We start from the raw sequence: 17,113 nt of genomic DNA, 5'->3' as shown, positions 1-17,113 counted from the left end.
GCTTTGCTCTTTTTGAGGCCCGAGGGTGAACCCCGAGGCGGGCACTCTGCTGCCGGAGGGAGTGTGTGGGGCAGAGGGTGGGGCATTAAAATAAAGGATTCTGTTTATTTATGCAGTGGCAGCAACCGCCCTTGTCTGTCTCTCGGCAGCGGCTGCCGTCCCGCGGCCCGCAGCCAGCTCGGCCTCTGCCGCCAGGGGTCGCTCTTGCTGCGGGGCGGGGGGAGGGGTCAGCTCCGCCCCGCCCGCGCCCGTCGTTTCCGCCACGGCACAGCACGCGTAAGGCGCCGCCGCCATGAAGTCGGTAGGACGCTGTGGGGATGTGGGGTGTCCGTGGGTCTGAGCGGGCGTCACAGGGGGTTCCTGGGCTTCCCGTAGTCCCGTGTGGTACTGCGGGGCTAACATGATGGCAGCGTGGCGGCCCAGCCGATCGGGTAGTGTTGGGGGGGGGTAGCCCTCGGGCCTCGGCCGCGGGCTCCGCGATGTGTTACTCCTGTGCTGGCCTCGCCTTCCGTCGGGCCAGGCGGGTTTGTCCGGTTCTGTCTCGGCCGTGGGGGCTGTGGGAAACGACAAAATGTCCACATGGCCGGGGGAGGGTCGTAAAATGCGGTCTGCCTAAAGCAGACAGCAGCCGGCTCCCTCAGCGGTGGGCTCACCGTAAAATGTAGGTTCATTTCTCGCTCTTCGAAGGTGGTTTTGCTAAAACTAAGGCATAGAAGAAGAAATGAATCAGTATTGATCGTTATACTGAGGAGCGTGGTGTCAGAGCTTCAGTGGAGAGCAGGGAAGTCTGCAGCGTGCCCTGGTCACACGCACTCGGGCTGTGTAGTGGCATCAGGAGAGGAAAAGCAGAGCCTGGGAGGCACTGCTGCCTGCAGCTGGCCTAGATCAGTGTTGTGTGTACGGCGGCATAGGGACAGTGTTACTTCTGTCTCCTCAGAGCTTTCCCAATAGTGAAACTAAAAAGGGAATCTAAAGATTTACTGGCAAAAATTCAGATTCGAGGAGCCCCAAACTGGCCCGTTTTCTTGTCCCCTTACTGAAGGGACACATCTCCCCATACCACTGCAATACAGTGGCCCATGTTCTCTACTCAGCTCTTGTCTTCCTGTGCCCCTCAGCACATAAGATGTAGTTCATCACTTTCTGTCTGAGCACTCATGGAAATGTTTTGCGGTTTTGGCATTGGGTGCCTGTATTGATCTGCGCCTCTTGGGCTTTCCCTGAACCCTCTTCTGACTACTGTGCCTCCCTGAGCTTTGATGCCTCTACCAACTACAGAGCTCTGTCATCCTGCTGTTCTGAGCTTTGCAGCAGGCAGCCTTGTCTCATCCCTGCAGCTACCAGTCACAGAGAATTTGGGGCAGAAGAGAGCAAAAGCTCTCCATAGGGAAGTGTGCAGCAGGAGGACATTTGTCTGAGCTTGGTCTTGTATTGGTACTCTAAGGTACCTTATACCTTACCCTGTCCTAAAGAAGAATGGTATCCTGAGCACACAGGACAAAGAACTGTGGCCTAACAATCTGTTTACCATACTTGCGAGTGTTCATGTGTATAAAAGTGATGGACATAGGATTTAATAAAGAAGTTGTCAGATGTTTCTGTAAAACATTAGTTGCAGATCTCTCTTCTCAAAAATATTACAGGGTCAGGTGAATTTGGAGCTAATTGATGATACCGTTTGAAAGAAACGGTTCTGATAGATGTTTAGTTCTGATAGAAATATGAGCTTAATAAGATCTGCAACTGAAATAAATTTCACAAAGGTTATGAACACGTCAGTTATTTGTAGTTTTCTGTTTGCTTCCTAGAAAAAAAACACAAAACGGATCCCAAGCTTTCGCAAGTTACTGAGAACTAGTCAAATAAAACTCGACAACAAATTAAAGAATAGACAGTACAAGCAGCAGAGTGCTGTTAAGAAGTATCGAAAAGAACAAAAGAAGCTAAGGGAAGCTATCAGAGATGCTATCGCTAGTAAACCTTTTCCACTGGAAGAGAGCAAGAAAAAGAAAGTTGGTAAGTATTTGTGCAGAGTTATTTTTAGAAGTGAAAAGGTTTGAGGGTTACTAAATACCCTGCTGCTTTGTGTTGTAAAATTACATCAAAAAAACGTTTGATTTTCTGTGTACCAATAATTGCTCTTCTTGTTTTAAAGGAAAGAGCTGTGAAAAATATAAAATGTAGCCACTCTGGCAAAAATATCTGACAGTTGAAGATAGTAGAAATACGTTTGCTGTGATTGTTGTTGGGTGTCACAGTGACGGAGCAGTTTTCTGGGATAACACAAAACACGTGCCTGATGACCTGCAGGTTGAAGTACAGTGTAAAATGGTCTCACTTGTGTAGACAGGGTTAGGTTTTCAAGTTTGGATACATGTACAGGATCTTAACTTGTGCACATCATCTTCTAAAACAGATGATAAACATGAAGAAGAGGAAGATGCTCTTCCATTGGACATGATGGATGAAGATGACTTAAAATTAATGGAGGATTTGGCTCAAAAAGCATCCTTTTTAACCAGAGATCTGTCTTCTAAGTGAGTATTGTGATGTCTACTTTGCGTACTAATTCATCTTTGTGTGGTTAATATTTAACTCGTATATCATGAGGTCACTTTCAATCCTGTGCTTCTTTGCTGTTTCCCTATGGTGTTTCCTTCGTCTGTCAGTATATTTAGTATTAATGTACTAATGTGTATCAGTACATTCATCTGCTCTGCTTGACCTTCAGAATGCATTTTCTGCACAGTGTTCTTCACCTGAGGTCCCTGGCAGTCAGGTGAGAAGCATTCCTCAAACTGCAAGAAATGCTTTAATCTGTATGCAGCCTTTATTCTGTATAAAGCATTCAAGATGTTCTCTGAACTTCACTGTACTTCTTATATTGTATTGCAAATTGCTGTTTAAAAAATATTCTGGAAGCTATTTCTGTAAATACATGCAACACCAAAATATTTGTATAAAAATGAGTTACCAGTTTTCTGGAGCAAGGTGCTAGGTAGAGTTCACACTGGAACACCTAAGAAGTTAGTGCTTCTAGTTGTAGAATTGTGTCTTTACAAATACGCTTCTACAGAGCGGGATGCTTACATAATTGTTCAAAAATCTTAACTGGCATTTTTTGATGAATGTGAAAGATTGTATGCCTAGCTGCTGTAGTTTCGGTTTTCTCTGTAAACTTTAGTTTTCTTTAGTTCTGGAGCAGTTATTTCAGACTAAATGATGAAGTGAGCAAAAAGCATTTTTTTAGTGTCTTCAAGAATCGTAGAATACCAGATTGGAAGAGACCTCAAGGATCATTTGGTCCAGCCTTCCTTGACAAAAGCACAGTCTAGACAATATGGCACAGTAGCCTATCCAGATGAATCTTAAAAGTGTCCGAAGTTGGGGACTTCATCACTTTCCAGGGGAGGTTATTCCAAAGGCTGTTTGTTCTCTTCCCTTTACAAGAACAGAAGTACTGTTCCTGTTATAAGACAGACCATGTAGCTTTAACAACATGATTCTTCATCCAAGGCTTTTAGTTTTTAACAAGATAAACAGTTAACACACTTCATAGTGTGCCTGTACTATAAATGGTTACACCATTTAATTTTTTTTTTGTAAATTCAAAATCAGTGCTAGCATTTTGCTAGCATGTGTTACATGTTTACACTCAGATGCTAATATTTCAAAATGTATGAAGTTGACCGACTTGCCAGATTAACTAAATATCATTCTGTCTGTGCTCAATTCACAATTAGTTTCTTATAAAAAGGAGTTTGGACGTATTGTATTGTCCTGAAATCGAAGATCCTATGCAGACACACATTAACGTGTTTGACTGAGTGATAAGTGGTGCTGTGAATGGTGAACACATTCAACCATTTTGCTTAATAATCAGAATCACAGAATCAGCCAGGTTGGAAGGTCATCAAGTCCAACTGATCACCCAACCCTAACTAATCAACTAGGCCATGGCTCTAGGTGCCTCATCCAGTCTTAAACACTCCAGGGACATTGACCCCGTCACCTCCCTGGGCAGCCCATTCTAATGGGCAATCACTCTTTCTGTGAAGAACTTCTTTCTAAGATCAAGCCTAAACTTCCCCCTGCACAGTTTGAGACTGTGTCCTCTTGTTCTGTTGCTGGTTGCTATTATTTATTTTTCTAAGTGTGAACACTTAATCCACCTGTATACTGTTATATGTGGTTCTTGTCTAATTGGATGGCTAACTCATTTAGTTTGCCTGGTATTTTTCAGTGAACCTGTTCATGTCAAAAAACGAAAACATGAAAGTGTGATTGAGAAATATGAGAAGGTGCCAAGACACATGCAGACTGAGCCAGAAAAAGAACTCATCCATCTGCTCCCTATCAAAGACAAGAGTGGCATTATTCCCCAGACTATGGAAAAGCCAGGTGAGGCACGGATCCTGAAATCAGTATAGCAGCCAAGATATGTAGAGTTATTTTGAATCCACAGTGTTTATTACATGCCTGACACTTAGACACTCTATTTTTGCAGCTCTCAACACTGCACAGGATGAAGATGAGGATACAGAAGAAATGGAGGAAGCAGAGGGTAATAAAACATCACACTTGCATTTTGTCATTTTCTGATTGTTTGCTTGTTTGTCGCTGTCATATCTGAAGAGTTATTTGCTAAGGAAGTTTCTAATGTAGGTGTGTTTTGTTTAGGGTGGTTTTTTTTTTTTTAATATGTTCATTATTATGTTGCCCCCAAAGTATAACAGCGATTTCTTACCTGTTAGCTTGCTTTCTTAACTGTTAGTATCCCAGCACCTGAGGAACGGCTGGCTTAATAATCTCTCTGATTTTCACATGGAACTGGTGTTTGCATGAGGTTCCTTGTATCAGCTGTTTCATCTTTGCTAGTGAGAAGGGATGTCTTGGTCTTACTTAAAGAATATATACTGTGGTTCTAGTTTGATTACTGTGAGATAATTTTGAAAAGCAGTTCAGGACAGATTTGTGCAGGCTTTTAAGTGTCTGTCTTTGAAATTTTTTAGTGAAGACACCAGAATATCAGGAAATTCAGATTTTGATTTGCAGGTTGGTGTCCAGTTAAGAGTAAAAGTTGCAGTTGTGACTGCCATTTCTGCATCATTATTCTCTAAATATAATCTGAAGTTGAGGAAAGACATACCTGTAGAAAAAGAATACTCAGAAACCAGAACAAAAACATTTTTTTTTGGAAAAGGAAAGGCAGGTTGTGATTAATTTGCTGCAAATTGCAGAGCATTGCAGTTTCTTTGCATAGCTGGAATCATATGTTGAGTTTGTGTGTTCCCACTGTGCTTAGGGAATACCATTGCAAATACAAAAACATTTGGTCCATTTATTTTTGCAAGCATTAGATTTTAGAGTGGAACAAGAATTAATCCCTGAGTTGATATAAGCTGTAACAAGGTCATTGTTAAAGCTTCTTTTACTGTGGAATTATATGGGTAACTCTTGGGTGAAGTTATCATGGTACCCATCTGAACTGCAGTGTCTAGACCTGTGCTTTGTAATTGTATTTGTTAAACTGCTTCCTTAGTGACCCTCTTTTCTAACTGTCACACCTTTTGCTAGACTTTAATGAAGAGCCCCTGCCTGTTCTCACTCCTGAGGAAATGGCTGCTCAAAGGAGACAAAAGCTGCAGGAAAGGAAGATGCACATTGCTGCCTTAGCGTCTGCCATTCTCTCTGAGCCAGACAACAATGTAAGTAGCATTACTTAACATGCATGTATGTGTGCCTGTATTGTGCAGGAAGTTAATAAGTAAAGGTCTGAAATGACCAAACAATAGCAAAAGCAGAAAAATACATGGATAGAACAAGGAAAAAAGTCAGTGTTGTATGCTTTGCAGAGGGTGGCAAACAGTGAAACTTCTGCCATAGCTTGGTGCAGAGGAATTGAATCAGGTGAAGATTTAGTTGACTGAGTTTGCTCTGTTCAGGAGTAACTTGTTCCTGTGAATACTTGTGGGTTTAGGAATAATACTGTCTGTAGTAAAACCTGTCCAAAAGACCTTGTTCCTTAAGCATGACCCTTACTTGAGCTCTGATCTGGGGGTTCTATCTGATAATTATCAATGTTTCAGGATATGTTAGTAATTCTAGAATTCTGTGCAAGTTTGTAACAGCAAGATAGTTTGAACATTCCCAAGATAAAAGTTTTGTTGTGATAGCTAGCATTTCTTGGCTCTTCCTGCAGTGCTAATTAGAGTCTGAGTGACTGATGAGTCTCTTTCTAGTATTTAAAAACGAGGCACATTTTTGTGGGAAACTTTTGCTGAAATGTATGTTGTGCTTGCACATTGGTTTATGGGTTTTCTGCCAGCTGATTTTGTTTGCTTCTTTCATTAATCAGATCAAAAAGTTGAAGGAGCTACGTGCCATGCTGATGGAACAGGATCCTAATGTGGCTGTGATCGTTCGGAAGCTGGTGATGGTTTCTTTGATGGAGGTGTTCAAAGATATTGTGCCTTCTTACAAAATCCGGCCTCTGACTGAAGCTGAAAAGGCTACCAAGGTGAAGTACTGGACGTCCTGATACTGTACTGTGAGGAGTTCAGATTGTTTTTTTAAGTTATGCTAAATACTGATGCTGATTGGTTGAATGCTAATTTGTAGTTTTGACAAATATAAAAGTACTTGTGGAAATTCTGAAACTGTGACACATTCAGGGGCAGAGGTCTTGTTTTTGAACCTTTAATTCTTTTGTACTTCCTTCTATAAGTAAGTGACATGCTGGTGGTAATGGAGGGAAAAGAATAGTAGTATTTGAAAGTAATATATCAAACCTGGATGAGTTTCATCATAAGCCCTGGAATAAGGTGGCGTTTTCTGTTACACGGAAGGGAACTAAAGTAAATTATGTAATGTTGTCACCTCACTGGAAGAGATTTCTTTGAAAGGTGTCCAATAATTTGCTGAATAAATGCAGAGTAACTTGTTTTCTGAAGCTTGTTTTTAAGCAGTTCTTCAGAAAGTTTCTTGAATATAGGTAGTGCAGTTTAGAGTTGTGGCTTTAAAGTTACATCTCGTTGAAAATTTCACTTCAATCTTTATAAATGAAATAGGCCTAGTTGGAAAAGGCCCTCTGAGCGCAAGAATATGTCTAGAAATCTATATAAATATTTTCTACAATATTTTTTGAGAAATAATCTGATTAGCAGAAAAAAACCTACTTCTATACCTCGTATTTATTTTAAAACTTTTTGTTTTCCCCACTGTTGACTTATTTCAGTATTTAGCTCTCTGAATAAAATTTCATTTGTATTATGTTTACAGGTTAAGAAGGAAACTCAGAAACTGAGAGAATTTGAGGAAGGCCTTGTGAGTCAGTATAAATTTTACTTGGAAAACCTGGAACAAACAATTAAAGGTACATTCCGCACTTACCATTTTTTATAGTAAATGCAGAATCATTTGTGGCATCACATTTTACCTGCTCTGATTGAATGTCACCTGCTGTCTTTGAAACAGTGCCTGCATGAAGCATGCAGGAGAATGCTTGCAATAATTAAAAATGTAAATGTTCAGAAGCTCCTCTAAATTCTGAACAGTAATCACTGAAAATGATGTTTTGTGCAGATTGGAAACAAAGGAAGCTGAAGAAAAGCAATGTCATCTCATTAAAAGCATATAAAGGTCTAGCAGAGATAGCAGTGAAGTGCTTATGTGAGCTGCTTGTGACCCTACCCCACTTCAACTTCCACAATAACATTATTGTTCTCATTGTTCCACTCATGAATGATGCATCAAAAAAGGTAAGTGATTGTCTGATAAGGGAGGGGGGGTTTGTGCATGAAAAATGATATATTTCTGAGCATTATTCCACAATATCCAGATCTTGTGGCTGTGTCTTTTTGTTATTTCACAGGCTATGTCCACTCTGTAATTAGGTAAAAACATTATCAGTTAGCTGTTGCTGTGGACTTGGCTGTACAAAAGATTTTGTTTGAATTCACTTTTCAGATTTCTGAACTGTGCTGTGAGGCGGTTAAGAAGCTCTTTAAACAAGACAAGTTGGGCTATGCTTCACTTGGTGTAGTTAAGGTCATTTCTGGCCTTGTGAGAGGTAGAAATTACGATGTCAGACCTGAGGTAAGAGTCTCTCTGTTGTACTACAGTTACCTTCTGTTGGTTGTTTATAGGTAATCTGAAAGTTAAAGTTAAAAGTTAGTGCAGCTGCAGGCTACAGACAAGGAGAATTTCCTCCCTCTAGCAGAACACAAGCAGTTTAAGAGTGAGCTGAGACAAAATGTTACAGATGAGGGGACTGGGAGGAGGAGATCAGATCCTGACAGAGACATTGGTGAAGTCAGGCAGGGAGACATTTAAGTGAGAGAGGCAAATGGAGGAATGGACAGAAATGAATGGTGCTAGGTAAGGAACTGGGAGCAGAGATGAGAGGTATGGGTATTGAGGAACAGGAGGGGAATAAACAGAAGAACCTCTGACCAGCAAAGCCTGCTAGCTGGAATGAAATTCAGAATTTCTTACCATCCATTCCTCTGTTGTAGATCACCTTTCATTATATTTATTTTATTTTTCAATAGGTGTTAAAAGTATTTCTTCACTTAAGAATTAAGGAAGTAGAATTACAAAAAGATTCCGAAGACATTGCACCAAAGAAAAAGTTCATGACTTACAAAGAGAAAAGAAAAAATCTTTCAAGAATGCAAAGAAAGGTATGAGTGTGCTTTCTCATGCTCTGCTTCAGGGACCTTATGTAGCAATTTGTTCTAGCAGTGATAGCACTTTTGTTACCCTCGTTAATGCTCAGCACTGGTGATTAGTGTCTGGATTATAGTTGAACATTTATGAGGTTCTACAGGTAATATATTTTGTCTTCTCATTTTTCTCCTTCTGGTGTTCATAATGCCTCTGATCAGTTGTTTCAGATAGGAAAGAATTTATCTGTTACCCAGTAGCATCAGAGGGTAATTTAAGCAACTCTCCATATGTGGAAAATTTGTTCTCTGAGTATCTTTGGAACCTGGATATCCAGGATGGTTGAAAACACTCAGTCTGCTGTCTTGAAATCAACTGTGTATTTTCAGTGGAAGAAAGCAGAAGAGAAACTGGAACGGGAACTCTTAGAAGCAGAAGCATCAGAAAGTAAAGAAAAAAAACTGAAGCTGGTAAGTAATTTACAGATTATTCACCTAGTTTTACAAAGCAGCAGCAGGCCCTAACCATTTTGTAACCAAGTTCTCCTCTGCATCCCAACATGCCAGCATTCCACACTTCTGTACATTGTTGGCAGTTTACAAACATTTTGCCAGGTCAAAGTTTTAGTAAACTCAGAAAAAGATTTACCCATAAAAGCCACCTTGGCCATTCCTATTTCCTTCTGTTCTCTACACAAAAGGATACTTTAATCCATTGACATATGTCCTGTTCCATATGATGCTATGTAATGTCCTGTTTCGTATGACATTTATATGATTGCTGTGACCAGCCTATCAAAGTGGCCTCTAGGCAAGGGTAGAGTGTGCCTAGCATGGCCCAAGGGGAGAAGAGGCTCTTTAGCTAGGTGAGTGTGAGGGGACAGAGAAGGGGGCAGGAGAGCAAGACTTAAGCTTTTCAGCATAAGGGCACAGATTCTAGGAGTGGTTTGGAAAGGCTTGAGTGCAAGCATGGACAGGAAGAACCATTTTCAATTGATTTTAAGTATAATTGTCTTTTTTCTGTGCTTAAATATTTTATTTTTCTTTCCTTCAGCACACAGAGACCTTGAATATTGTATTTGTGACTTACTTCAGAATCTTGAAGAAAGCTCAGAAGTCTCCACTTTTGCCAGCTGTGCTTGAGGGTCTTGCAAAGTAAGATCTGAGTCCACTTTCTTTTGTGTGTGCTAGAAAAGAAATAAAACACTAAAGGGAATTTTGACTTTGAAAGGGATTTACAGGCTGTGAGAGAGGACAGTCCCTGGCAAATTTGTTGAAATTCTTCTATTTCTCTTCGAAAGTTTTCACCTACATCTGGGATATGAAATTTCCTGTGGTAGAATTAATGTGATGCACACCCAGCAGGATGTGATCGTTTCCATTATTTTGTCTCATCACTTGCTGAAGACCATGAGTGTGTCTCTGGCGCTGTAGGGGAACTGTGATGAGCAGTTGGGTGGTGAATTATCCATAGACACAAAGATAATATACATTCTGCATTTGATTTAGCTATGCTTTTAAAATGTGGGGTTTGGCAATTCAAAATACTTTGAACTGAGTTTGCAGGTAATCCCTATAATGTCAAAAATCTGTCTGATTCAAGGTTTGCTCATCTCATCAATGTGGAATTTTTTGATGACCTGTTGATTGTCCTTCATTCTCTTATTGCATCTGGGGTAAGATGAGTTTACTTTTATTACAGTTTTCTTAAAATTGTGTTCCTTTGGGTGATCATCCTTTGATGACCTTATTGTGGCCTTCCTGAAGAGGGCCTACAAGAAAGCTGGGGAGGGACTTTTTAGGATATCAGGTAGCGATAGGACTAGGGGGAATGGAATAAAGCTGGAAGTGGGGAGATTCAGGCTGTACGTGAGGAAGAAGTTCTTCCCCATGAGAGTGGTGAGAGCCTGGAATGGGTTGTCAAGGGAGGTGGTTGAGGCCCCATCCCTGGAGGTGTTTAAGGCCAGGCTGGATGAGGCTCTGGCCAGCCTGATGTAGTGTGAGGTGCCCCTGGCCATGGCAAGGGGGTTGGAACTAGATGATCCTTGCGGTGCCTTCCAACCCTGACTGATTCTATGATTCTATGATGTTTGTATTCTTAGGGTTTAAGCTATCGTGAGAGTCTTCATTGTGTTCTCAGTGCTTTTCATATACTCTCTGGTCAAGGTAAGAGATCTTTAAACACAAACTTTTATTTAATATTGTCTGATAAATTAATGAAGTAAATATACTCATTTGGGATTATGTTAATAGGTGATGTTCTTAACATTGACCCGATGAAATTCTACACACATCTCTACAGGACACTGTTCAGCCTACATGCAGGTAACTCTGGATTCATATTTTCAGTGTTTACCTTCTTATTCTGCTTGTTTGGTGTCATAGTCTTAACATAGTGTTAATAAAGTGCAATTGTTTTAAGATATCTGGCTTCTGAAAGTATTATTGTCTGTTTAATCTCCTTTTTTATCAAGTTGCACATTGCACTGCTGCAATGCAAATATTACAAGTATTATTGCAGTACATGGTAACAGGTTCTAACCATGTAATTTCATTAGGGAATGTCAAGTATGTGTTCTTGGATAAGCATCTATCCTTCCCTCAGGTGAAGTGTTCTGAGTTCCTTGTAATTGTTTCTTTCAATAGCAATGTAGAAATTAACTATTTTTTCCCTAATAGAGAAAAATCTCTATTTTTTTCTAATACAGTTATAAAAATTATGTCAATTTGAATTCTGTTTTCTAAAATCTGGTTTACTTTTCTGATTTTTTTATAATTCTGGTATTCTACTTTTCTAATCTAAATGTTCTAATAATTCTGAGAAGGTGGATAGTTACTAAAAAAAAATACAGAGTTAGAGATTAACATAATTTTATTTAACTTCATAAATGTTCACTAGGGAGGAGAGATTGAAAAAAATATTCTACAGTTCTGGGTGGGTAAAAGATTCATTCTTTGCACCACTCTTAACAAATTATAAAAAATATATAATGAATGCACTTAGTATTAAAACTCTTAACTGCTTCTGTTTTGACATTTCTGATAGAATTAGTATTTTCCTAGAAAGCACCATATAAACTGATGTTTTTTTCTGTGCAAAGTTGGTCTATTTTTACCAGAAAGGGATGGATGCTTGTGTCTGTATCAAATCAGTGCTGTGTTTGAACCTCTGTTTTCATGCCATTTCTCATATTCCAGTGTACAGTCAATAGCAGAGTATGTGGCTGTATGTTCATCATTGTGGCTATTTACTCTTTGTATGAAATTCTGCTTTTGAGGTCGTACCAATGATGATATAGGGATTGTGCTCCAATGCCTGGATGTCATGTTTGCCAAGAGGAGAAAACAAGTTTCCCAGCAACGAGCTCTTGCTTTCCTAAAGCGACTTTCCACGCTTGCTCTTCATGTACTTCCAAACTCCAGTGTTGGGATCCTGGCAACAAACAGGGTATTAATGCAAGTAAGTTTTACTTGTTGGAATTTTAGCTTACTGGTTAAAGCTTATTGACTTTTTTGAGAAATTGATTTTATGCAAAATATTTGGAAGCATCTGAAGCAAGAACAATGAAAACAGAGTATCCTTAAGTGCTGCTGAGATGAATAACATGGAATGAATCCGGAACTTAACTATGTTATAATTAAATGTGCAATATAAGCAACTCAGTACTTTTTTTTGTGTGTGTTGTAGACATTCCCGAGGATGGACCTCTTGCTAGACAACGAATCTCAGGGCAGTGGAGTTTATCTCCCAGAACTAGATGAACCAGAGCATTGCAATGCTCAGAACACAGCTTTGTGGGAGTTGCATTTACTGCAGGTTAGTGAGGAGCTGAATGATTTGGGAAATGGAAGTCAGCAGTAAATAGCTGCTAAATGTTTACATGCTTTGCAAATAGAAAACAGAGGTCTTCAGGTTTTGTCAATCAAATCTGGCCTGCATGAGCTCATTGCATACAAAGAGGAAGAGCAGCACAGTGGTATGGGGAAGGAACATGCTTCACAGTGGATATTGCACATCCCTTAAGATAGTACCACACTGGTTCTTACTGCAGGTTGCTTCTTTTGGAGGATTTTTCAGTCTTTTTTTTCACTAATTTCTCCAGTGGTCCAGCCCTCCTCTGAGGAACAACTGATGCCCAGACCTGTCATTGCATCCAGGGTTTATAGTTTGGGGCTTGGGGAGGTCTTCCTTTGCTTTTGTTCCTGCCATCTGGGAGTTAGATTAATTGTGGAGTTACACTTAAAGCATGGCAATGCTAGCGTTAGACACTAACTAGTGTCTATGACTGGGTGTTCTCATTCACTTAACTCCAGAAACAGACTGATTTTGAGGTGCTCAGTTTCTCTGTCTAAAACAAAACCAGAACTTTCCATCTTCCTGAAATGGAAGTAAATGAGAGAATCCATAGAAAAGTACATTATCACTTACTCCTCAGTCAACTGCTGCCTTTCTTCCTTTTTTTCAGAGACACTATCATCCAATAGTACAGAAGTTTGCAGCCCACCTCATTGCTGGAGCTCCCACTGAAGGCTCAGGAGCTCTCTCACTTGATTTGAGTCAAAGGTGAGATAGTTATCGGAGTTCTGTTTTTGAAAATAGTGCCTTAAAATATTAGTGCCCATACTTTAGTAAAGGAATCCCTAAAAATAATTACCCATAAAATTAAAAAATTGTGTTCTTCAAACTCACTTTGTTCCTCTGCCAGTACAGAGTGTTGACTGCCTCTGTTTTTTTGGTTTTTTTCCTCTTTTGAGGCTTGTTGCCAGGCTGTGACAAGGGTAAAAATCTCAAAATGCAGTGTGCTTTCTTCCCACGGGAGCAAAATATCTGCATTTCTTTAGTAGAAGCCCTGGTCTGAGTATGTATAAAGGTCACTGAACCATGGCTGTCCAGTGCAAACTGGAAACCAAGCTGCAGTGTGAGGTCTTTAATATGTTAAAGCATAGTAACAGCCATCCTGGTTCAGACTAAGGATCTAATTCAGCATCCTGCCTTTAGCAGTGGCTGGAAGTAGGTGCCCCAAGAAGAGTAAAAACAGGGCAAGTATATAATGCACATGCTCTGAGCAGTCTCTTGGCCTCCTGCTGGTTTCAACCTACTAGATTTCCTCAACCTGGTACTATTTTCTGTTTAGTATGGAGTTCTTAATGGAATTCTTTGAACCAAAGCATGTATTTTGCAGATACAGCATTTTTGGTAAGGGTTCCATGAGTCCACAGCTTGTTATTTTACGACCTACCTTTTGTTTTGAACCTGGTGCCAACATGCATCACTTAACAGTCCCTGGTTTTTGCTCTGGGAACTGAAACTAACAGTCTGCTCTCATATACTCTTTCTGTGCCTCACATGATTTGATAGACCTCTGTCTTTCAGTCTACCATCTCTTCTGGCTGAAGGGATCTGGTCCAGACAAGACCTGTTCCATTGTCTTCATGATCTGTATTGCCTCTTCTTGACCTTTTACCCATTCAGATATTTGGAGAGTCAGGTGCGATATTTGAGATGTGGGTTATCTGGATTTATACACTGACGTGATTATCTTCTGTTCTGTTCTCTGTCTCACTAAACCTCACTAAGGTCACAATCCTGTGAAAACATCTGTCAGAAGAAGATGTTTTTTTCTTTAAAGGACAGCAGTCAGATCACTTTTTGGCTGAAGACAAGACTGATTTTTTTCTTGCACACTGAATTTCATTTGCCATTTTACTGACCATCTTCTCATACAGTCTATCTGCAGTTCTTTGTGGGCAGCTTAATCTTACTAATGCAAAGAACTCAGTACTCTCCAGAACAACACGGTTCTTTTCCTATGTCTTCTCTGTTCTCCCATGGCTACTTAAAACCCTTTGGTAAGAAACTGTTGGAAATTCTGGCAGATTGTATCAGCTAGATAATGGGATGGTTGGGGTTTTTTTGTTTGTAATTTTTTTTTTTTTTTTTACTCTTCTAAGTATATACTGGGCAAGCACTGACTGCTTGGATCTGTGGCAAGCCAACAGAACATTTTTTCTTGTCTCCTATTTCTTTTTCTGCTTGCCAGCGGAGTCTTTAGACACATTTTACTTGCCTTGTCTTCCAGCTGATGACTTCTGGTATTCTCTAGGCGATGCTCATTACAAAGAGGAGTCCTCTCAAAGCGTGGTGGAGGGTGTGAATGGCCTGTATGTGTGAGAAGCTGCTCTTAGTTTGGTGATACATTATTTGAAGTGTGGATTTAATGCCATTTTTCTTTCGCTGTGGTTTTCGCTATAGGCCTGCTACAGAACTTTTTGAAGAATACAGTGTGAGGGGAATGACCTTTAATCCTCCTGTTGCATCAGTAACGCCTAGAAGAAAGGTACCATCCCATTTCTCTGTGTCCTTGCTTAACCACATCATACAGCAGTATAACCTGTTGTCTGCTGGCTCACTACCCATTAGCACACTTGGTTTGGCTTTCTGGTTTCTGTACCTTCTGTGTCAAGTATGTTTTTTAACTGGCAGAAGATAGCACTGACTATAAAAGAGGAAGCAAAGCTGCATGGAGAGTTCCACCTCCCATAGCATCAGTTAATATAGCAAGATGAATGTGATAGCTGTTACTTTACTTACCTTTTACACTTTGCAGTGGTTCAGTGCAGATTTCTTTTCCTTCTTTGTAATGATGAACTAATGTTTGTTCAAAAAGCAGTAATAAAGAGCCAGCTGTGTTTCCCCAGTGTGGATAGTTGGCAAGACAGCAGAATTTGCAGAGCCTTTGATTCACTGTGTAGGAGGATACTCATCCTTATTAGTGTCCCTTTAGAGCTTTAAAGTATGAATTTGAAGGGAACCAAGATGTAATACATAAAAAGAAATGGCTGAATACTTTTAGACCCTTGGCACTGGATGTGTTTTACATGTCAAACCCCATTAAATGTCCAGTGAGTGGTGTGTCCTTTAGAAATTGATGATCAGTTTTCTTTCTTCTAATGCAAACATTTTAATGTCAGTGTTAGTGCCTCTTTGCAACTCAGTAATAAGCGTAACTTCCCCCCCATTTTAGAGAAGCAACTTCTGAAAATGCCTTTGTATTGCCTTATTCTGTCCTTTTACAATGGCTTCTTGATGTGTCTGTCCTGCTAGGGTTAAGGCTGGAAACAGCAGATAGGAGAAGCATTTGTGTAGTGTTAAATAAGGAAATGCACAAGCTCTTTAAGGTAGCCAAAACAAAGAAAGAGGAAGATAATAGAGAGAACAAACTGTCCATAAGTGGTTATAATGGACATAACTGAGTGCACAATATATACTTGATTCTGAGAGTGTTAAGACTTAAGAGATGGGTGTAAGTCATGTGCATGACCTTCCTTATCTGAGCACCAGGAAAGAGTGGCAGACTCCAGACCTGGCTGCAGACAGAAGGGATCTCCTGAGGCAGGCTCAGGGCATACCCTTTACTATTAGCATTATTGCTTTTGCTGGCCTTTTGATCAGAGATGCTTGGTTTATTTTAATAAGGTGTGTTGAACAGGAAGCAATGTGTAAGCACCATCAAAGCTGGAAGCTGTGATTATGTGTAGCAGATAATCTTCTAAAGCTTGGCTTACAACAAAACAAAAACCCATGAGACTGACATCACTTTGTTGGTAACCAAGTGAAACTTACTGGCAAGCCAGGTACCAGGTGAGCTGCCAGGTCCATGGGTCTAGTGTAGATGATGAGGACTGCTAATTTGAGCTATGTGTAGAAACCACATACTGTGCTTATTTAGTGATGCAACTACTATTTTGTAATTTTCAGGATACATTCTCACAAATGGATTCATTTATAGATGAAGAGCTAAACCAACAGCTTCAACAACACAGTGTGACTGTTGTCCACAAACCCTTGGATTTTGCTAAACACTTGAAGGAAGCATCCCCATCGTAAATATATCTATCAGTCGTGCTCAGTTGGCTTCTTAAATATGGACAAAGATTGTCTGAAAGAAGTTTCCACTCATCATTAAAGGAATTCAAGTAGGCTTTGTGTATGTAAAATCACACACAAAAATGTAACAGCAGTTTTTCAGTTACAGTGCATCACCAGTTAACCACCCAGTCCAGGTTCTCAGATCTTGAGAACCAGGAGGAACAGTCACACTGGTAATTTTAGAAGATGCAAACCAAAGTAATTTTAAAATTGTCTGCAACTATGTATTATAGTACTTTTGTTTATATATTTTCTGACTTTTGTAACAGAACATAGAGAGATATGAACTCAGCTGTGTTCATAAATTAATAAATATTTTGGAAATGTTATCATAATACTGACTTCTTTGATGTTTAAGATGCATAGAGATTTGGGGGATGTGTTGCATTTTTATTGGTTTTCTGCTGATGTTTCCTAAGCATTTAACTCACCTTGGAATTATTTTGCATTTGATGTTTTTTGTTTTTTTTTTCCCCCTCTGATGAATCTTGGTAAATTGAAATTACTTAATTCCAGT

The 17,113-nt window shown here is 39.9% G+C and overlaps 1 protein-coding gene across 2 annotated transcripts; it reads left to right on the top strand.

Moving 5' to 3' along the window:
• Positions 1-263: 263 nt before the first annotated feature.
• On the top strand, positions 264-16,859 carry NOC3L (NOC3 like DNA replication regulator). Of its 2 annotated transcripts, none has more exons than XM_054382164.1 (21): positions 264-301; positions 1,809-2,016; positions 2,417-2,537; positions 4,244-4,401; positions 4,508-4,564; positions 5,578-5,708; positions 6,359-6,520; positions 7,282-7,375; positions 7,585-7,760; positions 7,969-8,097; positions 8,553-8,684; positions 9,057-9,137; positions 9,721-9,821; positions 10,270-10,342; positions 10,769-10,832; positions 10,920-10,991; positions 11,945-12,126; positions 12,355-12,483; positions 13,133-13,230; positions 14,920-15,004; positions 16,426-16,859. In XM_054382164.1, the coding sequence occupies exons 1-21, from the start codon at positions 293-295 to the stop codon at positions 16,552-16,554; spliced, it is 2,391 nt and encodes a 796-aa protein (XP_054238139.1). In that variant the 5' UTR covers positions 264-292; the 3' UTR covers positions 16,555-16,859. The 2 variants fall into 2 exon arrangements, with proteins under 2 accessions (XP_054238139.1, XP_054238140.1); XM_054382165.1 differs by having other exon boundaries at positions 1,809-2,028.
• The last annotated feature ends 254 nt before the right edge of the window (positions 16,860-17,113 follow it).

The sequence above is a fragment of the Indicator indicator genome, chromosome 7 (genome assembly GCF_027791375.1).
Source record: "Indicator indicator isolate 239-I01 chromosome 7, UM_Iind_1.1, whole genome shotgun sequence".
Classification (NCBI taxonomy): Eukaryota; Metazoa; Chordata; class Aves; order Piciformes; family Indicatoridae; genus Indicator; species Indicator indicator.
This window is presented reverse-complemented; position numbering and strand designations above follow the sequence as displayed.